The following is a 25,012-nucleotide window of genomic DNA, read 5'->3' as shown; positions in this document are numbered from 1 at the left end:
TGGCTGGGCCAGTAAACCAACTAAATGGCCGGGCCATGTTTCGGACTTCTTTTAAAAATGCTAAATCCCGGGCCGGGCTCGGTTCGGGTATGAAATCTACTTTGTACTGTGAGTTACGACAAAGACCAAGCCCGCTTTGAAGACATCCCACCCGATTTTGATGTCTGAGACGACAACAAACCAGATTATTGCTTTAATTGCCAATCTTTGGAAAAGAAACGCCAGGTATTATTTCGTTTAACTGGGGAATGAAATGGCCAAACATCTATAGGGAGCTAACAACTGGCTGGGGGGAAGAGATAGTCTGACGTCACGCAGCCCCTCTCTGGTTGGAATTTTTGTGCCTAGAATACTGTTTCCAACCGTTAGAGAGGAATGAAACTCCAGTAAGAGATGAAAGGGTGTGACGTTTCAGGGTCAGAACTTTTGGCTCCCTATAGATTGATAATGACATAAGTTAATTCGTAAGAATAGGTTCCATAAGTTTGTCACTGATTACTGAGAGTTTGTCACGAGGTGAAACATCGTAGATTCTCGTAAAGCGACGTCTGGTGAGACGCTGTCAAAGGCTTAAGGTGCGTTCTCAAACGAGCGAGAAAGCCATAAAGTCGAGGCGGATCGCGCACGCATGAAGCTGATTTTTGAAACTGATTCTCGCGCCCTCGTTCACATATTTGCGAGAAGATTACTTTTACGCGCTTTTTGCCGATAGATGGAGCTGATTGTCGCAGTCAGCTCGGGTCAAACACGATCAAAAAGTGTTTGATTTTCTCGCCGCTTTTTTTTATCGCAAAACAACACGTGACAATTATTATCCAATAGGAACCACGAAACTAAAAAAGTGGCGCCATAACTGACAGAGACCCTAAATTTCTAACCTTCTCTAATAAAGATATGGTGCAATTAGTTTAGTTATATCAGAAGCCTATAATTAAACCTCTGGTTATATTTAATATCCGTTCCGTTATGAAATCCATGAAGGAAAAAGCGAAACAATTAAAAGCGGAAGAAAGACAAAAAGAAGTAGAGAAAAAAGAAGCATTAATTGAATCTGTCAGAAACAATAACGTTTTATGGGATAGATTCCTTCCCTCCCACAGGGAAAGAGATACTATAGAAGCCGCGTGGGAGAAGGTTAGCATGGAAACTGGCATGCAGAGTAAGAATCACAGAATAATACACTTGAAATGCCAAATTTTATTTAAAGAATTGGAATTTTTTACTGTAGAGAAAGAGGCAAAAACAACTTGGAAATACTTGAAGGACCAATTTAGAGTAAACTTTCACGCAATTTCTGTAAAGAAATCAGGCCAGGAATATTTAGAAGAAGGAGATATTTCTTTAGTCAAATGGCCCTACTTCAAGCAAATGCTTTTTTTGAAGGACACAGTTGCCAAGAGAGAGTAATTGCAGATAATAACGAAGCTTGTTTAGAGTTACATTACTTTTGAACTTCTTTAGCACCACATCTAATGTAGAGCCAGAGGACGTCTCAAAATTAAATGAAGAAGCTAATGATGCAGCTGCATTCCAGGTATTAATCCCTTAATCCCATTTCGTTTCCCATAATGATTGTATTTTTGGTTGATAAAGATTCTATCAAACCTTGGGCAAGGTTTCATCAATGAAGAAATTGAGGAAGATAATTCGGTGGAAGAGACAGCTACAGCCGGACCCTCAAAATATGTAGAAAAACAAACCACAACGTCAAAAAAACGCAAAATAAGGGAGAGTACCCCACAAACAACAACACTGGACACGGAAATAACAGTTGTTGATGAGTGTGTTTGGACTAACTTTACTAATTTAGGAATTAATATTTTTAAAACTTTGGGACCTCGATTGATTGGATTGAAATAAATTCTAGATTGTTGAAGCAAGCAACTATTCAAGATGACGACGAAGAAAAACTAGGAAAATATCTGGCAGTTTTGATGCGCCGTGTTGGCCCTAAATATAAAAACAAGTGCGAGTTCAAACTGCTTCAAACAGTTTATGAATATATTGAAAAAACTGAAGCAGATAGTTCTGAAAACTAAATTTGTACAGTATGACTAAATTATTTATTTTGTAAAATGATACTTTTATATATCAAATAAAATGATTGAAAACAAATTTATTATTATTTTTTTTTTAATTATCACTTCGTGGATTAGTAACCCCAGGCATCTCCCATTGCCAGGGGACTTCTCCCTCCTCACTCCAAAAATAATCGGTATACTTCTGACGTGTTCGTGTCGCTTCTTGGCTAGAATTTCGCGCTGTTGAGCAGGCAATATCGGTAAAACAATTCTCAGGTTCATCATTCCATGAGCCATAACAAAATTTCCCATTTTTATCAACAAAATCAGCGTACCCTGGTGGGCAATATACCCTGTTTTTTTTCTTTTGGCCTGGCTCGATAGCCATCAAAAAGTTGTGAAGCACAACAGTTGCTTTCACAACTCTATCAACGTTGTCTGGATTTAAGGTCATGGTTCGATGGTAAACCTGCCATCTGGCACCTAATAAACCAAAAGCATTTTCACTGCAACGCCTGGCTCTGCTTAACCTATAGTTGAACACTCTTTTCTTTGAGTCTAAATTCCTTCCTGGATATGGTCGGAGAAAATCAGTCCTAAGCTGGAACGCTTCATCACCCAATAATACATGGGGGGCTCGAATGTCACTTCTTGGTAAGGTAGAAGGTCCTGGAATGCCTAATGTTCCTTTTTCCAGGGCTTGGCCGATTTCTGACGACTTAAATATGCCGCCGTCTGAGCTTGATCCGTAGGCTCCTACATCTACCGCCAAGAATTTGTATGCTGCGTCAACTACAGCCATGAGGACAATAGAATTTGTACCCTTTTGCAACAATAATATTTATAGCAGTTATTAAAAAAATTTAAATGTAAAATTATTTAGAAAAGAAGATCCATACTTTGTAATTATAGTACATTGACCCCGTTTTTGCGGGCTGTTTAATTGCGACATGCTTGCCGTCTACAGCCCCACAACAATTGGGGTATTGCCATTGTCGTCCAAATTGCGTGGCCGCTTCCATCCATATTGCCCTAGTTGGGGTCTTAAGAGAAACACCATTCAGTATTGGTTATCGAGTTTAAAGTATAAACCAAACCATACCGGAAGATACAGTGGTTGTAAAACTTTCCACAAAGCGTCGCAAGTCTCTTTAATGACATAGTGAGATGTCGATTTGCCAATTCTAAAGCCATAGGCAGTGCTCATAAAGCTATCACCAGTGGCTAAAAACCTAGGAAACGCGAAATTAGATATCAAATCTTAAAAATATATATTCTTTGAATTGAAAAGATTACCTTAATGTAATAGCTAAACGATGAGCTGGTGAAAGCGGTTCTCTAGAACGAGGGTACTTTTTAAGGGAACTTGCTAGCATTCCAACCAACTTATCAAAAACGTCCGGCGTCATTCTCATAAAGTTGTGGAAATAAGAATGGTCACAAATCCTCATAGTATTTAGCTATGAATAGGTCATACATTTTTTCAAACTTAAAAACAGGATTAACATAGCTTGTGTTCTTGTTAAGCCTTGGCTTTTACGTACCAGAGTATGAAAATATCCTTCAATTTTCCTATTTTGCCAAATCGGATGCACCCACCATCGGCGATCTTGTCTTCTCTTTCGTTTTACATTTTTTTCGAGCTCTTGTTTCTTTCTCAGTAGGATTTTTTTTTTCAACAGCAAAAGAACCACACGTCTATTTTTTACAATCGCCATCTTTGTCGATCCGTCAAGATGCGCATGCGCGAAACGCGGGATTTTAATTTTTCTCGCCGTTTATGTGAACGCCCGAGCGAGAAGATCACGATGATGTTGAAAGCGGAAGCTGAATTCAAAATCAGCCCGCGAGAATAGGTTTCTAACTTCAGCCTAAGCTTCACGCGTAATCTTCATATTCTCGCTCGTTTGTGAACGTACCTTAAGTACGGAATAAATAGGAAGATGGACTGCAAAACCTAGTGTAGTCAGTTCTCGAACTAGCTCTTATTAAGTCTCGAACATTATGAAGTATAGAGAGCTTTCAGATGGGATAGTAGTACATCTTAAGTAGTAAGTCTTACCTCTGTTCTGGGCCCAAAAGGTCAAGGAATTTTAAAAGTTTCAGCAAAGTCAGGGAATTTGATTTTAGTGGGTAAAATTTCTGGGTGATAAGTCTTAATTGAAAAAGTAATGAAAGTTTCTCCTCGCTGTTATAAAATGATCAATTTCTTTTAATGTAATGTTTTTAGTTCTTTAATACTTTTATAATGCAATAATACAAAGTAACATTGTTGAGCTACCTGCTTGTTTAGGAGCGCGTTGTTAACTGTGGATCCCTGGGAAAATCCTTAGCTCTCTGAGCCTCTCTCCTTGTTTGGGCACCCCATAGTGTGGCGCCACCTGGTTATTATTTTAGCTAGTTACAACACTGGCATCCTCTCTTAACACAGAAAACTCTAGAGCAATCCTTAAAAATGTCTAGAATTGTTTCTACAAAGTAAATGCTCTCTAAACAAATCTCTTAGTCTGTTATTTATAGTTAAAATGTTTCTTATTCATTTTGGTGCAACAAATACATTGGAAAAATTAATGTAGATCGAGTTTATTTAATTACAAGCACTTAAAACGTGCTGGGTAAAGGTTATTTGAAAAACCTCAGACACGTGGTTCAAAGAAACTTTGTTTGTCTCATTTTGAAAACTTGCGCTGCAGGAAATTAGCGCTGATATCTCGCGAAAAACACTTGAGTACGTGTTCAGATGGGAACTATGAAAATTTATATAAAATTAACGGATATAGCGCCTTTGGTAAAAATTGTTAAGCTGGGTTCCCACTTGACCGAAAACGTCTGCGCTGCGTCAAAAAATTGAGTTTTACGCGGGCCTTTGACGGCAAGATTTTAGTTCGGTTCACACATACGACCGAATTCAGACCAAAAAGGGTGGTCGACAGGTAGTCACGTGGCACGAGATGGAATTGCGACTCGGAGCCAGAAGAACTTAAGCCTTGACCTTTGATTTTCCCTCTGGTATCTAAATTAGGGAGCTTACTTCCACCAAATGAAGGTCAGAGAGATTCAAAATACAAACACTACAGTAGCGACTCGCGATCTAATCCGGTTAAAGAATTGAAACTCAAAAGTTCATAACCCTCAAATGTGGCAATGGCGACTGACGAGTTAAAAAAAAACCTCAAAGTGGCGATGAAAAACTCGCCTATTATGACGTCAACAGAAGCTTCATCCCGAAACGAATTTTGATTGGTTATGAAAATAATTTTACGTAGGCCTCTGCGTCAAAAATAGAACACCAATTCTGTCCGACCGAAAGCTGTTTCGGTCGCGTTCTGCGGAAGATGTTTTACCGCAGAGGTACTTACGCAGTGTTTCCGTCGTTTTTTCGGTCAAGTGGGAACTAAGCTTTAATGATTTTCGCCATATGGATTTAACAAAATGTTCTTTGGCCATTTTTTTTCTCCCTTGGCCTTAAACCAGTATAAGAACCAAAAGCTTTTGTCATAGATAGATTGGATAGAATGGAGAATAGAGTAATGTGGGCGCGCGTCAAAGTCCCGGATCCCCTTCCACAGAACGGGGGAGGGGTATGAAAGAAGAGGCGGTCATAGTGACAGAGGTAAAAAGAAATTACGTATTTTTCGCCGTCCCCGTCAGCAACGTTATCCAAACGTAGTTTAAGTGAGCCAATAAGATAATTTAAACTTTTCATTACGTGTTGGAGGGGGGGCTCTATACTGGCCTATGAGTCGGACTGAAGTAAATACTAACCGTTATACATTCCTACTTCTGAAATTAAATCTATCCCTGCTTTTGTAGAGGAAATTCACGACTTTTTTTTTATTTTTTAGTTTTTTGTTCCACGATGGGGAGCTAGGACGTCTGGGCCAAAATCTGATGTCTCCTACTTTGAAAGTATTAAATGGGAGAACATTGAATACAGGGTGGGCGATTGCGTTTACCTAATGTCAGATGTTTACACGTTTAACTATACGCCAGAACCTCCGAAGATTGAGAAGTTAAAGGATCTTTCGGTAATTACGCTATTTAATTTGTTTGCCTGTCCTAATAAGACATTTAAACAGCTGGGCGACGCGAACTTTTCCGAGAGTAGAATGATAGGGGGTGCGAGCCGAGTAAAGAGCTTTTAAAAATTTCGGTTTGGAGTCAGGGTTGGCAAAAACCCGGGAAAAACTAGTTTTTGCCGGGACACGTGGAAAAAACCCGGGAAAAACTAGTTTTTGCCGGGACACGTGGAAAAAACCGGCAAAAACGGAAAAAACCGGCAAAAACTAAATTCATGGTTACAAAGTGGTAAACTAGCGAGTTTTAAGTGCATTTTCGTGATGTTTGTTATTGTTATGTTAGAAAAATAACAATAGTATTTTTAATTTTTAAATTTGAGGTGGTTATTACTCTATTAAATTTTTAGTATTCAAATTTGCCAGGTTTTTCGCGAATATTTAACGAATAATTAGTCAAATACTTCACACAGCAACTGGAAAAAACCTTAAAAAGTGGAAAAAACCGCGGGAAAAATGGTTTTTGCCACCGGTTTTAACCTGGTTTAAACCGCGGAAAAATTAGTTTTTGCCACCCGGTTTTTACCAGGTAAAAACCGCGGTTTTTTCCACCCCTGGCAAAAACTTGCCAACCCTGTTTGGAGTGTCTAGCCGAGTCTTGATTGTCTCTAGCCTTTTCACTAGTCAAAATTATTCATCCGAGTAATGTTTCATCTTCAGATTAGTTATTCGTTTACAACTTCAAAAGCATCTTCGCGTTACTTCGCGTACATTTTTAGACTATTGATTGCCCCTAACTATTAGTTTCCCTCTAAAAAAGATAATAAATCTCAAACTGGTTGTGTTTCATTAGCTATAGCTCTAGGCTTGAGATATTTCGACTTCAAAAACTGTACGTGCACTAGAGAAAGGCCTTGAACTTTGGCTTTTGAGTCTTATTCGAACCTAGGCTTAAGGAGTACTCGCGCAGGGTTATGTTATTGAATTAGCACTGGCTCGACAGTAGCTTGAATTGCTCGATTCGGCTCGAGTGGAGTAGAATTAGCGCTGGCTCGACCGTAGCTCGATTCGGCTCGAGTGGAGTAGAATTAGCGCTGGCTCGACCGTAGCTCGATTCGGCTCGAGTGGACTAGAATTAGCGCTGGCTCGACCGTAGCTCGATTCGGCTCGAGTGGAGTAGAATTAGCGCTGGCTCGACCGTAGCTCGATTCGGCTCGAGTGGAGTAGAATTAGCGCTGGCTCGACCGTAGCTCGATTCGGCTCGAGTGGACTAGAATTAGCGCTGGCTCGACCGTAGCTCGATTCGGCTCGAGTGGAGTAGAATTAGCGCTGGCTCGACCGTAGCTCGATTCGGCTCGAGTGGAGTAGAATTAGCGCTGGCTCGACCGTAGCTCGATTCGGCTCGAGTGGAGTAGAATTAGCGCTGGCTCGACAGCAGCTCGATTCGGCTCGAGTGGAGTAGAATTAGCGCTGGCTCGACAATAGTTCGAATCGACTCATGTAGAGTAGGAACACAGGGTTGCCACGGGTCAGGGTCGGGTCGGGCAAAATTAATTTCAAAATTTTCCGGGTCGGGTCGGGTTTTTATTTTAATTTTTTTTTTCGGGTCGGGTCGGGTCGGGCTAAGTTTATAATTTTAAAGTTGGACTAGGGCCGGGTCGGGTCGAAAAGAAAGTCGACCCGACTCGTCTCTGCTTGCAAAGAATAAATTAAAAAGTTTTAGTTTCTGGAAAAAGTTTAATAAGAGACCACGCTTATTTGGTTATCTGTTAATGTTAATTTAAATTTTTTAAAAATTGTAACCTTGAATAATTCCAAGTCAAATGTAAAAATATAAAGTTCTGATAATTTCGTTTACTAGTGGTTGTTAATCTGAACTGCTTATTACCTCTCCGAGTGACGATGACGTCACGGTGAGGTACTACACTGGACGTGTCTGTGTCACCGCGTTCGCATTTGGCAAAACGGAGCTAACCTGTTCGCACCTGGCAGATAGCAATATCATCTTCTCCTCCATCATCATCGTTAGGAATGAGAAGTACGCGAAGATCGGCTAGGGTTACGAGAAACGTCTAGCCTCCCAATGGCAACTCCCCCAAAGGTTCACGCAATTGCGGCTCTTCTTATCATTTATAGCATGAATTTATATAACTATGAATATACAGCTCTGTCATATGCCCCTTCTATCATGTCGATTTGGTTTGGGTGTTACCCTCCTAGCTTTGACGCGTTTTGCGTAGCTCTAATAGCCAATCACGAGACAAGAGGAAGTGACGTTTCGAATTTACACAACCCCGGACTCCCCCTTCCTTCTCCCGCTCCTAACACTAGCAGACACGTGACTGATGTCTCCTTTCGCTAAGCCCCGCCCAAACCTTATCGAGAGGTTAGACAGCGTAACGCAGCTGTATATTCATAGTTATATAGATTCATGCTTATAGTAAATTAATTCTGGATCCAAGGGAATGAAGGAGCAAAGAGCTGTTACTAGGCGAATTAAGGGGCGAACTCTCCAAAATTTAAGCGGTGTCATAGCTGTAAGGGGTGCTATATTGGCGGGAAAATCAGAAAACTGGGCTGGTTTGCCTTTTTTTCATAATTGCCAATGGATGTTAGAATGATAGAAAGAAGAAGATGCTCGCATCGCATTGGCGTAGGATTTTTGTAGCTAGAAGGTGAACTTAATCCACCAGCCAATAGTTGCGAATGACTCCGACAACATTTGGGAGTTTATTGCAAATGGTGGGTCCTTATATTCGGAAGAACGACGCAACTTTGAGAGAAAGCATTCTACCAGGTAAACGTCTTGTTCTTGCTTAAAGATAAGGCCAAGTATGTTTGGATGAAAGAAATTTTTGCGCGATAATAGATAAGAGGGCTGAGCAGCGAATAAAAAGGCCTCCTACCCACCCACATTTTATACGGGCAAAGCTGACCTATTCGTTCCGGGCGAAAGGGGTGAGCGAATGGCCAAAACTATGTCCGAATAGGCCAACGGACGAGCGAACAGTTCATGACGGGCTATTCGCTTCTCCGTTCGCCAGGTGTGAACCAGGCTTAAGACATCGATGTCATCTTCTAGTCATCGATGTTTTTGATGCCGGTTACTGAACGCAGCCATTGTAAATGTAATAGTTAATGTCAATCTCGCGCCTCAACACGCTGCTATTTTATGCTGATACGAGATCTAAAGGTGGAATCATAAGAAAATAATATATAGCTCCCTAGGGTTTTGGGAACACCCTGTCTATACCCTTAAACAAGCACCCAAATTTTAAGTTCACAAAAGAGGGGGCGTGTAGCTAGGTTTTACAGGAAGTTCGCCAAACTTCCCAATCCTTTCGGACGATAATCAAAATTTTCACAATGGTAAAATTTTTAATTTAATAAGGTACCGTTGTATATAAAAATTTGAACAGGATAAAAAAAATTTTTGGAGTAAAATTTAAAATTAAAAACAAAGAAAGGGAAATTTAAAATAACTAAAACAAGTTAACTAAATGATGGAGGGCTAAAATTTAAAGGACGATTTTCGAGAAACTGTCTCCACCAGTTTGCGAATGGTTTTTTCCGCATGCGAATGAGATTTTAGTTCCTAATCGGGATCATTTACATTTAATTAATTATTATAAGATAGGCAAGTTAGAAGGCACATTTTAATTCAATTATCCGTTTTTCACAACTGCTCTTTTCGACCGCGATCTACCATCATCGCGAAATTTCGCCCGCCATATACCATTTTCGCGAAAATAATGTGCCATAAGTTTGTCACTGGTAACTCAGAGCTTGTCATGAAATGAGTGAGGTAGGTCATAGATTCAGGGTAAAGCGACAGACGCCTGGTAAGTCGTTGCCGAAGGCTTAGTAATGCAGACTAAATAGGACTAGATGGAAATCCCACAAAATTAACCACCGAGTGTAGATTCAGTTCTGGCTTGTCGTTATCGAACTAGCTCGAGCTGCAAGTCTCTTAGTAGCATTACGAAACATAGATGGTGTCATACTTATGGAACATATCACTTATAAACTTATGATTTCATTAAACGAGAAAAATCAAGTGAACTTACCAAAATCAGCGTGAAGTTTCCTATCCTCTCTAAAATGCGAATCCGTTTCTTACTAACTTGCAGCTCGATTTTACGCAAAATCAAACTCATGGCATCAGATTGGAATATCAATTCTCAGATGATATTTATTCATCTGCGATGTGTATAGATCTTTGTCACCAGTAGCTCCTTTTTGGAAGCTTTTAACCCAAGTATCATAAATTTTCACTGCAATATTAAATATGTCTACATAAATTAACATTATTAAAATAAAATCATTTAAAGCCGATTATCGATGGATTTTTGATATTGCGCGTGAAGAAATAGTGCGGTTTTATTTTACATTAGTTGCTTTTGACTGAGGCTAACCATGACCACAATTTAATTTGATGATGTACATGATTGTATTAATATAGCTTGCTAATATTGATGTTATTTACTAATATTAAAACCATTTAGCTTATAATGACAGCCCCAGGGCCTAAGTTTGAACGAAATTCTGAAGGATTTTACCCATGAGTTTTTTGAAATAAATGATGATTTGCGGCATTTTTAATTTATTTTCGGCGTGCTAACGTTTTAAACAAATTTTAACCTCGTTCAAACGCGAAAATAACACTAAAGAAAATAGAACAGAGCGCTGAGGTCCGAGGTTGTGACTCTTCCTTGAGATACGCCTATGCCAAATTGTCCCGTTTGGTGGCGTACGAGCGTTATTTTCGGGAAGAATAACATCATCAACTTCAAATTTGAATGGTTAAACACTTCTCGCGCGCTTGAGCGTCTCGAAATGCATGTCAAGCTAAGGCAAAGGCAGGAAAATATGGCAGTCCGACACTTTCCCCTATTTATTTTTGTTTAAGGGTATAACTCCTTTAAGACTAGCTATACCTCTAAAATTCGTAATCTAATGTAGATTTGGAAAAACTATCAGAACTATATAAAATTTCGAAAAAAAAATGGTTAATTTCCCGTTAATAAGTTAGCCGTGCATTATGGTAATGAGAGAATATCGATCGAGGCACTGCCTTCTCTAATACCAGGCCTTGCGATAGGAATAAAAGGGGGGTGGCAGTTAGGATTTCACAAATGTCGCTTTTCTGAGGTTTTAAACTGGCGGCAAATTCAAAACTATGGGAAATTGTTAGCAACGACGAAGTGTAATCTGCTAAGTTCGTCTCGAAAAAGAAAGCATAAAACCGGACAATAAACCAGTTCATGATGCTGAACGGTTTCCGAGTTCGAAAAATACTAGTTTAAATTTGGTGTATGTTTTGACACGTGTCAATGGCGTCTGCATGGAAATTTCAACCCACCACAGCCCTTAATTTTTTCCCAAAAACTGCCACTGTCAATGAAATACCTTAAGTTTGATTTGGACTGCCCAATGAGCGAGCTTAGGAGAGGTAGGAGGAGATTTCTTTGGCAGCTGAATTCGGACACTGACATTATCTCCAATATTTTAATTATTCACTTCTCTAGTTTAGCAGACGATGTGCCCTGTCATTGACCAGGTTATTTAGTCCAGTTTAAAAAAACTTTATTTCCCTTCCTGGTCCGCCTCTCAATATTCACCGAAATATAATAAATATGGTTATAATAAAGTATTGTTGTTACCGTGGCTGTCGCAATAATTCGAGACATTTGGATACCTCTGTTGTTCAAGGGGCACACATAATGTGTTCTTTTTATCTTTTCCGTGGTTAAATCAGTTCAACCGCACGAAATAATCCATCTTTTACATATGTCCACAGTCCAATTTGGTTTTGTTTGCGGAATGGGATGAATTTAATATCGGGGCTACAGTTTTTGTAACAACATTTCTTAAACGAAACCATTATTAGGCCTATAAATTGTTAAAAATTGTAAACAAACCGTAGTCAAAGCTACAGTAACCACGCTGAATGCTGATCTCTAGTCTAGTGTGTAGTATGAGCCTCTCTCTAACCGTATTTTCGGGTTTACCCTTTTTGAATTTTCCTCTCAAAGGATCACGTGATGTCTTACTCCTCGGCTGTGCGCCGAGGTAGGTTCATAATTGGAATGATATTTAAAATAAAAAAATAACCGTAAAGTATATAGGCCGGGGTCACCTTACAATAAATTTAGCTAGCCCAGGCAAAACGTTATATGGCCGGGGCCATCTTGTTATATTATTATTTCAAATGATTGTTTATATATTACTTAAATAACTGGTATTGCAAAGTTTTCTAAACATCCATCTAGTCTTCAATACCGTGAATTTGTATGCTTGGTTTGCCTAAAATTGCAAATGACCAATTTGGGTTACTGCAATAACCACATTTTTTTGTTTTGAAACAACCCTATTCCAAACTACCAGGAAAGATTTATTCAACTGCTACTGGGTTATTTTATTACCAAATTGTAGTAAAAATTCAAATAGCCCTACTCATTCAACCCATTAGTTTTAAGAGTGTAATCAAAATCATTCTTGTGGGTAATCAAAGGTAATCAGAAATCTCCGATTATCACTGGAAATCACGAGAAATCTTGAGAAATTCAGAAATAATCACATGATTTACTTGTAATCTTTTGTAATCACCTCGGCAATCACACATTTCGTGAAATAATCACACATAATCAATTGAAGAACTCGAAAATCCAAAATAAAAATCGTAATCAGTTCAGATAGAAATAATCGTAATTCACGAAGAATCCAGTGGTAATCACGGCATTCACCAAAAAAATCAACGGAATTCGTTGAAATTCAAATAGGAATCACAAGTAATCTGCGGCAATAACGGGAAAACAGTGTAAAGAAAATCACCTAAAATAATCCTAATCACAGAAATCAAGGAATTCAATCAGTAATCAACGGAATTCACATAAAAGTTCAGAAATCAGGTGTACAAAATTTTGACGAATGACTAGCCCCTCGCTCAGAGACAATGAGAATCACGCGTCGCCTTGTAACGAATTGTGAAGTAGTTGTGGTTTTGTTCATCTTGTTTTGGAATTTTTTGGGACTTTTAAGAAAGACCCGGTCAACTTAGTGACTCATGGGTTTTTACAAGAGGGGCTCGACATCGTGGGAGATAAAGAAAATTCGGAGAAAAAAGGCGCCAAAAAGGACAGTTCAATAGAGGTTTCCACAAGGTACGGGTCGAGGAGTCGCGAGAGGAAAATTTGTAACTCGCGTTTATTTCAAGTTAATTTAGTCTTTTTTATTAAATAAATTTGCGTTTTATTAACCATAGTTTCTTTTTCTTAATAAACTTCATGGTGCCGAAACAATCCGGGAAGGCCTTTAGATTAAATTAGTTATTTCGCTTCAAGTATAAAAAAGGCGCGAAATAGTTTGACACCTCAACAAATACAAGAATTCTTCTAAGAAATAGTCCATATTATAAAGTTCTTTCCACCGTGTCTATGCGGAGAGACGCGGGAGGGAGGAATGCCTCCCATCCCTCTTTTCGGTACAAGAAAAATACTTTCATTTATCCTTTAGAGAAGGACCGAGGTTTTTAGGTGGCGACGTTCTCTATTAGAGTAATGTCAGTTCTACGTATGCAAACGTCATATCCTTCTATCTCTTAGCTAAGTGTCATCCCCCCTACCAGGCGCGTACAGTATCCCCTCTTACAAAAGCGCGCCTGGAGGGAGGGATACACAGTCTACTCCCCCCTCTACCGACACTACTCTATTGTAAAGCGGTTACGGGACATTTGCTGTAGCAGGAGCAACCTGTAAATACCAATAACACGCCTTCTTGAAGTAGAATTGTTCTGTGATAATATACAATAGCCCTTCTCTCGAAATAAATTTTAAAAGCGCGATTATAGAAGCAACTTTTGTTGATCTTCACTTCGAATAGAATCGACCTAGGCGCGGATATCAATAAGCCTCGAACCTATCGGTTCCCGTCAGAGCCGAGGGATCCCCTATTGTTTATCTTCAGTTCGCTAGAACCCGCCTTGCACGGTTTTCAGTTAGTAAGAACCCCTAGTTTTACGTCAGATGGATGCAAAATTTGGGGGAAAAATATTAAGAGACCCTCTATTGTTTATCTTCAGTTCGTAAGAACCCTCCTTGCAAGGTTTTCAGTTAGTAAGAACGCTTCAAAATTTGGTCTCAGCATGAGCTCGAAAATCGGCACGGTCGCCCCATTGTTACTCTCGATGCTCGGTTTTCAGTTCGTAAGAACCCTTTTCGTGGGAAGTCGGCCTTTAAGAGAGGATGAGGAGAACTTTCATTACTCTCTCAATAAAGGCTTATCCCCAGAAATTTTACCCACTAAAATGAAATTCCATGACTTTTCTGCCCATTTTTAAATTCCCTGACTTTTCCAGGTTTCCCCTGACCCCGTGGCAACCCTGTAAATTTAATGTAATTACACTAACAATTTCTCCTCGTACATTGATCCGCGAATAGTACTTCCTTTTGGATTTCGTCACAAATTTGGGCTTGCCAATGGGTTTAACAGTACCTTTACGCTTAAAATGAATAGGCAATAAAAAAGTTATAGTTCGACGTCAATAGAGTATGAAGATTTACAAATTAGGAATTATCTTTTTCTCCTCGACATTTTTCTTCTTTGTGGGGCTCTAAAAATTTTAAAAGTAACGTTTTATTAATTTTTAAAGGGTCTGTAAAGCAAGCGTGGAAGGATGGGAAAAAACTATTTGAAAAAATTCACAGGCACCACGTGAGTGACGTGACGCCAAGATACAAAGACTCGACGGAAGAATGAGACTGGACGCTTAGTCCTGGTTTCCGCGAGATTGCAGCGCCAATTCTTCGAACCACCCTTTCCCCAGTCACGTGTCTAATCAATATTTAGAAAACCCTCCGATCCCTTCCTTACAGACCCTTCAACACAAACAAATCCAAACTCCAGCAATTACTTTTTCAACAAAATACTTACTGCAGGTGGCAATTTGCGACTTTGCTCTTCAGTATCACTACTTCCATTGCAATATTCTAGGAGAGCGATAGCTCTCTTAGATAAGACCTCATACCGACTTTAATGTATAAGGATGGTTTTTTGATTGGTTATAACTTTTTTTGTATCGTATTAACTGCTTTGAAAAAATTCCACAGAACTACAATTCGGGCCCTCAATATGTGGTTAAAATTTCAAGAAGATCCACCCATTAGTTTATTGTATAAAAAATAAAGTTGCTAAGGGTGGTTTTCATTTCCATAAAATTAATCAGCCCTTTTGGTGAAAAAGTTAAATTTTCCCATAGAAATAACATGGAGTTTTTTTCAAATTTAGCCATTTTGTGGCCACCTTTTTGACATGAAATATTCGTTTGTTACGTTTGGGAACGGTTTTATATCAAAATTTAAACCTTTTTCTAGGACCATTTTTAAGGTTTTTGAGAAAAATTAATTTTAAGTATGTTTAATTTTAAATTTTAATAACTACCCCAATCTGCGATATTTTAGCATGGATACGCTGTTTTATTGGTAAATATCAGCGCGACCAATATTGGCCTTTTTTTACGTATAGTTGCGTCATAATAATCCGATTGTTTTTTCATAATGCCTTTTGGTTGAAATGGCCTATCGATAGTGAGATAAGACTGCTTTAATATTGCCGCCGTGACAAATTACCCCGTTTGTGGCCGCCATTTTTTTAAGGGGAAAAAAATTTGAGAGTGGGTCCTTTTTCGTTGCCATTTTCATATTTTTGGAGGATTTGCTCATGGATGGATTTTAAATATAATATAAAGTAGGTTTCAAGCTTTAATATAAGCCTAATTTCATAATTTTCCACCTTTTTATTGTCCCACAATCTATTTCTAAACTTGGCACTTTTTTTAAGGCGGTGAAATTGCGCTAAGCCTTGGCTTTCCGTTAATTTTTGCCGTTTAAAAAAATGTTTACCTCTCGTTGCCCGTTACTTCGCCTTCTCGTATCGTCGTACTTAAGTTTAGACTTGTTTTCTTAAATATTACTTAAATGTATAAAATTTCAATATTATAATTGTGTAAAACGAATTCAATGTTGTTTGTTGATGGGACGCGCCTTGCATTTGAATTTCGTTCCCTCCCTTTAATGGGCCGGAGAATGTTTCTTTACCGCCGTCTTTCGGTCGCTTCAGCCTGAAAACAGCTGTAGTGAGAAATTTTATTTACTATCGCTCTCTCAGATATGACTTCATACTGCTCTTAATGTATAAGGAGGGTTTTTTGTTTTAAATGTATGCGCTCAGTGTGTTGTTGTGTTTGCATTTTAATGCTTCTAATCGTTGTGCGCGTCGAGGTTTACGAATCCAACGTGTGTTACGAAATGAAAATCAAGGGTGGATACTAGTATGATTTAGGCTTTAAAAGGAATTTGACGGCGACATGCAGTCAAGCAAAACGGTATTAGGCCTTGCATATGAAAATTTAAACCTTTTTCTAGGACCATTTTTAAGGATTTTGAGAAAAATTAAGTTTAAGTGCTAAATTTCATGTCTTTTTGCAAACTCTACGCATAAGAGTTTGTTAACAGGTTTCTAAACTGGTGTCACCGGCCAATGATAACAAATACGTACATCATTTTGTTCGTTGAAATTGCTGGTAAATTAATCGAGATCACACGATCACTAAACCCTGTCAACAAACCAATTAATATTTTTTATTCAGACTCTTCCAATCATTTTTGTTGGGTAACTATTAAATTTTTTATTATTTTTTTAGTGCTTATTTTTAGTTACCTAAGAAAAAATTAAACGATGACCAGTTTATTTATATAATGATTATTTTAACATTGCCCAAGAAAACAATAAGCAATAGCCTGTTTTTAATTCTCACCAGGTGCCACTGATAACTGCTACGAAGATAAATTGTTTGTCAAATTGCTGGTAGAATAAATTATTGATTAAGTCGCACGATCACAAAACCGTGTCACCAAAAAAACCAGAGCTGTGCTAATTAACTGGCAACTAATTGAATTGGAATTAGCAATTGGACAATTATGACTTAATTAGCAATTAGGCATAGAGGCTAATTAAATCCCTTTACACACTGATAAACAAATAAACCCTGTCAACCCCACTCTTGGACTACGGGACCATCTAGTAACGTTTGTTTAATCGAAACCACACCATTTATTTGTTTTAAAATTCGACAAAATTTCATTGAGTTATGAAGATTGAAGAAATTGATTAACGCGAGTTGATAAAGAAATTGTTTCATTTATTAATATTTGCTTAGGGACCGTCCATAAACTACGTCACGCGAAAAAAAGCATTTTCTAACCCCCCCCCCGTCCCCCCAGATCACGCTTTTCTCAGACCCCTCCCCTAAAAACCACGTCACATTTCTTTAACCCCCCCCCCTCCGCACTATGATTTGTCTTAATTTACAAATTTAATTTCACTAATTTTTTGAGTGATATGCCGCCCTCTCAGAAATATTTTGCTCGGCTGAAAATTCGAAGTTCTCTTCCGTTTTAAGCTTTTTCCCTCTGATTAACCTTTAGAATTTTAATGTCTGGATGAGCTTTTTATAAGCTTCAAAAAAGTTCCATAAAGCTTAGTTAAAGGGGCACAATTTTTAGGTTTCGACACTGTCACCGAAAACAGACTAATCGAGCTTGAGATTTAGAAAATTTGCCAAAGAATCGAAACCATTTCAATCGGCAGGGGGATTTGATTCATCCTCACAAATAATAGGGGTGAATAAACAGAGACATAAGAGAGTTTACGCTGTTTATTTTAAATGCGCTATTTAAATTGGCTATATAAAGGGGTAAATAGTAGATAATTGCTTAAATTTTCTACTATTTAAGCGATGATGGAATAACAATTTTGGTAAATTATTGTAACGGTGGACTATGGAATGTTGTCTTTCTTCTTCTTCTATAACATTAGAGAGCCAATCGGCCTCTTACTGACTTCGTAACAAAATCAATGCTAAATGTGACGTCACGCATCGAAGAACCCCTCCCTCCCCCTTGTCACGGACAGTCACAAATTTAGAAACCCCCTCCCCCCCATAAGAGTGTGACGTAGTTTATGGACGGTCCCTTACAGCAATTAATGATACATTCATATTAGTATAAATTGTTTATTTCTGTTAATAGGAGTTAAAGGGATAAGAAAATGTTTTTATGAAATATATTTGTAGCTTCAAACGGGTCAACCATTTTTTAGATAACTGGAAAACTAAATGGTTTTGAATCAAAAAGAATGGACTAAGGAAGGAAAAGTTAGTTTATTTTTTCAAAAGATAACAAAATGGTAGGGAAATCATTTCCTATGTTCAAGGGGTAATGAAATGACTGGTAAACCTTTTCTTCAGTTAAAGGGATAATATTTATTAAAATGGATTAATTAGAATGAACATTAATTTATTAAAATGGATCAAAAAGAATGGAATAATGATGGGAAAGTTAATTGAATTTTTTAAAAAATAACAACATGGCTGGGAAAATGAGTCTTCAATTCAAGGGATAAAGAAATAACTGGGAAACGTTTTCTTAAGTTCAAGGGATAAAGAAATCACTGGGAAACATTTTCTTAAGTTCAAGGGATAAAATTTATTAAAATGGATTAATTAGAAAGGTCCTTTAAAGGACTGTTCTAATTAATCCATTTTAATAAATTTTAATAATTTAAATTTAAATAGATGAATATTGATGAAAAAAATTATTTGGTTCAAGAGATAACCATTTTTAAGTCAAGGAATAACGTAATTGCGGGTCAAAAGTGTCTTAAGTTTAAGGTATTACAAAATGGTTGGGAAACCATTTCTCCCGTTACAAAGCATAAACAAATGATTGGGGTAACCATTTATTATTTTAAAGGAAATGAAAATTTTCTAAAATGGATTAATAAGAATGGAATATTAGTCCATTAAAATGAATTAAAAAGAATGCAATAATTTTGGATGAAATTAATTTATTTTGTTAAATGCTTCAATATTAATAAATGTTTTGACAAGAAATTGAATGAAAATTAATATGGTGATGATGCTACAAAAAAATATAAGAAAAATTATATTAATTATCTTCAATGAAAATTTTTAATTGAAACTCAAGAAAAGAATTGAGAATGCAAAAATATTTAAAACTTAGGCTTTCATGATATTAATGAAAAAAAAAAACCCCCCAATAGTAACTTCTTTTCCTGTGCCCCAATATAATAAAAGTGTTAACTTTTTTAAATGTGGTTTAATACTTACAAAATATTTACAGTGAGGTTTCCATATTGTTGGTTGGGATGGTGGTTGGGGTGGTGGTTGTGGTGGTGGTTGGGGTGGTGGTGGTTGTGGTGGTGGTGCTTGGGGTGGTGGTGGTTGTGGTGGTGGTGGTAGTGGTGGTTGTGGTGGTGGTTGCATTACCTATCATGTAACCGTATATAAGACAACTATATATATGCTTGAGCCTTTAACAACTTTGGCTGGTTTGGGTGCGATATACTTTTTTATAATTCATTTTGGTCTTACATGCAGAGTTTCTCAGTCCTACAATTTCAGTTTAATATCTCATTTTCTTTAGATACTTTTATACCATAGAATATCTTTCTACCCCATTGCCAATATTAGAACAAAATTACGCTATGAAAGCCATGGCGATAAAGGGCTCTAACTAAGATTGCTTGCATTAGGCCTACCTAGGGATAGCAGGGAACTTCACTGTCTTTTTTAAATTCAGTAGGGAGCTTTCAGATGGGATAGTAGTACGTCACACCCACCCAAGTCTTCTGGGAGCCATATTGGGTGGTCTCGGCTTCATTCCTGCTTTAAACCCTCCAATATGGCAGCGTAAATTATGTCACGAGACTCAGCTCCAACTGAAAGCTCTCTATAACATTTTATTAAATTTAAAACTAGTTTCCCTAAATGAGATTTTTAACGAAGTGCATAGAAGTTTTTAGGTAGCCCTGGGAAAAGCAATCGAAAATATTTAGTACCTCCGTTTTGCGGACATTCCCGCATTATGTGGCCGGCCTTCTTGCACTTGTAGCAAGTGCGGACCCATTGCCACCGTCCGCGACCGCCACCTCGTCCGCCGCCTCGTCCTCCGCCCCGTCCGCGACGGCCGCCCTGGCCGCCCCGTCCGCGACCGCCGTCGCCGCCGCCGCCGTAAAAGTAGGCATTAACTACTTTAATGTTTTTGCCTTCCATTACTAAGCCCAAACCGACAAACAAGAAATTTTATTGAATAGTTTACAATCAATTACTTTCTATCTAGTTTAAAGTTTGACAATAAATTTAAACATTATAACTTCAAATTTTATGACTTAGCTTCAAAACCCGTTAATTAATAATTTTAACTATTAAAAATTGTGTTTAAAACATACTTACGAGGTTGATAAACGGCTTGCTTTAACAAGTAATAGTACTTTCCCGCCAAAAATATTCCCCGGGCTAGGGGAAGTACCATAGAGCAATTAAACTAGAGTGATAGCACGATTTTACAGAAACGTTTCCAGCTATAATCGCTCCATGCTACTGTTCCAGACTCCAGAGGGCAATAAATTAAAAAAGCTTATTCTCTTGGCTTCTTTTTTGGCGGGAATTGTTACAATTTCCACGTCGTTCCGTTCTCTTACAATTCCGAAGACTTGTAAAAGAATATTAATTGCCACGAATCTTAATTTTTAAGGTTTTATATGATTTATAAACTTAAGTATTTTTGGTTTTTTTATGTTCCTATTGTACAATAACTTTTGTTCTCATTTCAGATTGTGAAATTGTCTTATTTATTCTTAGTCTTAATAGGTTTCACTTTCTCTTGTAATTATATTATCTTCATTAATTTATATTGTATTTTTTTTTCTTTTTACAATTTGCAATTCTGTCAGAAGTTTTTTTTTTGACACTGGGTTCTTTCTGTGCGCCTAAAAGGTACCCTGTGTACCTTTTATTCAGCCAATTCTTTGTGTTTGGCAAGTGGGTTCTCTGTGCTCTCATTAATTGGGTTCTCTGTGCTCTCATTAATTGGGTTCTCTGTGCTCTCATTAATTGGGTTCTCTGTGCTCTCATTAATTGGGTTCTCTGTGCTCCCATTAATTGGGTTCTCTGTGTTCCCATTAATTGGATCTCTTTGTGTATCCAAATTGCAAGTTCCAGTGTGGGATTAAGGTTTCCTTGTGACCCATTGCAAACTGTGTCAAATACGGTACTGCTTGTACTGACTAGAACTCTGCAGGGGTTGAATAAGATTTGCTTTCTTGTGCGATTCGTAAATTTTCATAATGTTTTGTCGGGAGAAAATAAAGAGAAAAAATAAATGCTTAGCAATGCAAAAAGAAAGAGCCCAAAATAAATTGGAACTGTTAGTTAACAGTAAAGCTTTGCAAAAAAAGAAAGCTAAGCGAGTTAAGAATAAGGAATGTTATTTGAAAAACCAAGACAATTTTCAGAGAAGAAATGCAAATAACTATGTTCAGCGTAAACTTGCGCTTGGTACAGCAAAAGGTTGTAAAAGGGCTATGGCACCAGGTGGCACCACTAATGTTGCTTTTTGCTCAAAAAAATTAAAACCCAAACATAAACCAACTAAAGTAGATAAATTTGGTTTTGCGAAAAAGCTCCTCAATGCGGGGATTTTCAAAACGAAAAACAAAAAAATTATAGCCGAAAGCTATAAAAGGTTTTTAGTCAAACGTCTAACTGAAAGACTGGTGGCGTCAGAGTCTTTTAACGGTGAGACTAAAAAACAACGCACGAAGTCTATCTCTCACAAGCTAAAATGCCAAGTGCTAGCTGGTAGAATATTGCATTTGAAAAGGCAATTATATTCGGCTTACCACGCCCAACTAACGAGCATTGTTAGTGAATTTAAGGATTTTGTTCAGAAAATCAAAGAAATTGGGTCCATTGACCCTGGCAATTTGACAGAAGTTGTGGGTGGGAAAAGGCTTCACAGTAGCATGAAAGAGGCCTATTTTCATGAAACTACCTATTATGTGATTGGAAATAATGGTAAAATATTGAAAAATGGCGATGAGTCACATTACGGCAAAATTTTTAAATTGGATTCTGATGGTAGTATAAGAAAAGTTCTGAGAGACCGTGCTACCAGTTCGACTAAAGAATTGTTTGTTGACGAAATGGGAAATATCGTTGACATGAAAAACAATAACGCAACAAGTAATGTTGAATTAGTTTTACAAGTTAATGAGTCGGGTGTTGTTACGAATCTCTTCAACATTGTTGAAACTGAAGAGAAGAATCCAAAAGCAAATTTTGTGATCAATGAAGGTGGCTTTATTGAAACCTTAAACAAAACTGTATATTGGGAATGCAGTGATATTTGTAATGTTCGAACTCGAGCCATTGCAAAAGTACTAGCTTTCGTAAACACAGTTGCCAATGCGAATGAAAAATCTTTGACTAAAATTTTTGACTCTGATTTGGACCTTTGCGAATTAAGAAAACAATTTTGCAAAAAATCAAACGTGTCTATACCACCAGATGGGGACGAAATAGTGGTGAGAATAGTTCCGTTCCTAGGACACACTGCTTACTGCGCTGATAGCGAAGAGTGCCAAAGTCATTTGCGTGCTTTAGCTGAACTGGCTCCTCACTATTCGGGAATTAGAAATATTCTGAATAATATTTATCACGTCAAAGCGTTACTCAACGCGTTAACTAAAATCTCAACTGAAATTGAAAGTGGTGATTACGAGTCTGTGACGAATGTCATGGCGGAATTAAGGAAAACCCTTGCTACACGTGGGAAAAATTTAAATAAGGAACAAAACGATGCTCCCGAAGGAAGCGTTAACGCTCCTCAGCCGAGTCTCGATGAAAGTCAAATCTTGAGTCTTTACGAGAATCAATTCGCTCGGGCAATGCTAAACACCAACGAGTTTCACGATACGCCCTGCGACTGCTGTTTAAGATTACTGAAAAAATCTGATTTAAGAGCAGTAGAAAAACTGGTAAACAGAGCTGTTTTTGAGAACGAGGCCTATCTGATTTTAAGAGCTGGTTGGATAATGAATAATTCCGACACGAGAGAAGCAGACATGCTACTATGTCGTTACTGCGCTACGGATTTGGGAAAGGGTAAAGTTCCCATCAGATGTTTTCTGAACAACTTGGCGGTTGACAATCCTCCACTAGATGTCACCAGTTTAAACATGTTTGAGAAAGTTTTAATTCAGCTTGTGAAGGCCTTCCACACTGTGGTGCGGTTAGGCACCAAAACCAACTCCAACATGCAGTTTGGCACGGTTAAAGCTTTGAAGGGAAGAGTAATTTATCTTCCAATACCCGTGGAGAAAAATTTGAAGATGATTCCCAAGACATTGCCCAAAAATCACGAACTGCATATCTTGGTCAATGGCGTTCCCACAGCGGACAAAAAAGTTTGGCAACAGGTTGTTTGCCTCGAAAAAGTGTTGAAAGCATTCAGTGTGCTGAAAAAGATAAACCCTTTTTACAAAGACATTGATATTTCGACAATGAATGAGGAATATATTTGTGGCACGCAAGAAATTGATGGAAATGAAAATTCATTGACTCCCGAAGAATTACTGAGCGTAACAGATCCACTTGCGTTAATTAATGATGGATCTGATGCGTTGACACGTGCTTCCGCTGCGCTTCCAACAGAAGGACCAGCGGATAGTAGTCACGACGTCCAAGGTGACCAAAACGCTTCGAACATGCAGGACCAAGATGAAAATCAGTCTAGCCTTGCACCAGGCGACGCCTACAAAATTCTAACACAGCCCGAGGCTTTGTTGCGAAAACTATCTGAGGGTGAAGCCAATGATCTGTACGATCATTACTCTATTCATCCAGTGAACGTTCAACCACCGAAAGATTTACTTGGCGCTTACCAAATGAAGCGCGTCGAAGCCGAGCCGGTTAGCACTTGGGACAAAAATCTTGAATACATGAGCTTCGTTCATTTGTTCCCTCGGGGTCGCTTTGGCAAGCACGATGATAGACCATTTGGCAAAATAACGGAAACCGAGTATCGTTTATCCCGTCTTTTGAACAAAAGTCCAATTTTTAGACGAGATTACGCCTATTTGTTCCATTCTTATCAAGAATGCGAAATGAAAGCGATTTCTAGCAGTTTGAACTACGTTCTTCGTGTTAAAAAACCCATGCCAATTGGGGTTGAAAATTTGCTCAATCGAGTTGAATCTGGCGATAAAGAACTTGAGAGTAATTTAGCTACTTTCTTGGGTCATATTCGAGGAACGAAGGACTACTGGTATAAAGTTCTTAGATACGTTTTAGCGATGATTCGGGAATTTGGTCCTCCCACCTGGCTTCTAACTTTTAATCCGGCCGAGTACGATGATATGGAACTGCACGATCACTTGAGAAAAGTGAATTCAGACGTTCCAGGAGTAGAGTCGATGACGGTGGCTGAATTGTTGAATTTGGACCCACTTAGCGTCAATTTGCACTTTCACAACAAAGTGCGGTCGCTGTTAAACAACTTTGTCTTGTGTAAGCAAAATCCAGTTCTTGGCATGATAGAACATCATTTTTGGAGGGTTGAATACCAATCTCGGGGTTTACCTCACTACCATATGCTTTTGTGGGCCAAGGACGCTCCAAAGATTGGAACTTCTTCGACCGAGACTATTTTGGATTACGTGCAAAAACACGTCACGTGTTCGATGCCAAGAGCATCGGTAAGTCCGGAACTACACCGGCTGGTAAAAAAATTCCAAACTCACAAATGCACCTCCAGTTGTTATAAGAAGGTGAAAAATTCTAAAAAAGGATTGAAAGTGTGTCGTTACGGTTTCCCTCGAAACGTAACAAACATTGCCACTATGAATTCTGTTAGATCAGTTACTCGTCACCGTAAAATGAAAAAGGTGCAGAAACGACTGTACGACTTGCCGAGAAAACAGCACGAAGTTTTAATCAATGATTACAATCCCACGCTACTTTTGGCTTCCAAAGCCAACATGGATTTGCAATTTGTCGCTGACAAATCGGAAATAGTGGCAAACTATGTTACGGCTTACGTGACAAAGGGAGACCGG

The 25,012-nt window shown here is 38.3% G+C and overlaps 3 protein-coding genes across 4 annotated transcripts in view; 2 read left to right on the top strand and 1 right to left on the bottom strand.

Annotated features, from left to right (window-relative positions):
- LOC149668197 (DNA (cytosine-5)-methyltransferase 1.S-like) overlaps positions 1–25,012 on the top strand; it is a 177,101-nt gene that overhangs the window by 100,423 nt on the left and 51,666 nt on the right. Inside the window, exon 13 of the mRNA XM_089841250.1 lies at positions 5,867–6,049. Coding sequence (XP_089697376.1) covers positions 5,867–5,981 — 115 coding nt within the window. The 3' untranslated portion in view covers positions 5,982–6,049. The remainder of the gene's footprint in view (positions 1–5,866; positions 6,050–25,012) is intronic.
- On the top strand, positions 631–2,114 carry LOC149668203 (uncharacterized). Its single transcript, XM_089841072.1, has 5 exons — positions 631–1,159; positions 1,229–1,403; positions 1,462–1,534; positions 1,594–1,781; positions 1,868–2,114. The coding sequence occupies exons 1-5, from the start codon at positions 967–969 to the stop codon at positions 2,037–2,039; spliced, it is 801 nt and encodes a 266-aa protein (XP_089697198.1). The 5' UTR covers positions 631–966; the 3' UTR covers positions 2,040–2,114.
- LOC149668202 (uncharacterized) lies at positions 18,924–20,489 on the bottom strand. 2 transcript variants are annotated; one of them, XM_089841113.1, is made up of 4 exons: positions 20,349–20,489; positions 19,955–20,170; positions 19,224–19,382; positions 18,924–19,014 (listed from the first exon to the last, which is right to left on the bottom strand). In XM_089841113.1, the coding sequence occupies exons 1-3, from the start codon at positions 20,425–20,427 to the stop codon at positions 19,231–19,233; spliced, it is 447 nt and encodes a 148-aa protein (XP_089697239.1). In that variant the 5' UTR covers positions 20,428–20,489; the 3' UTR covers positions 18,924–19,014; positions 19,224–19,230. The 2 variants fall into 2 exon arrangements, with proteins under 2 accessions (XP_089697239.1, XP_089697238.1); XM_089841112.1 differs by having other exon boundaries at positions 18,924–19,382.

This window comes from Phalangium opilio, unplaced genomic scaffold (genome assembly GCF_054372755.1).
Source record: "Phalangium opilio isolate 3A_F unplaced genomic scaffold, DU_Popi_V2 ptg000056l_1, whole genome shotgun sequence".
NCBI classification, from domain to species: domain Eukaryota; kingdom Metazoa; phylum Arthropoda; class Arachnida; order Opiliones; family Phalangiidae; genus Phalangium; species Phalangium opilio.
The sequence above is the reverse complement of the archived record's forward strand: the minus strand, read 5'-3'. Positions and strand labels throughout refer to the sequence as shown.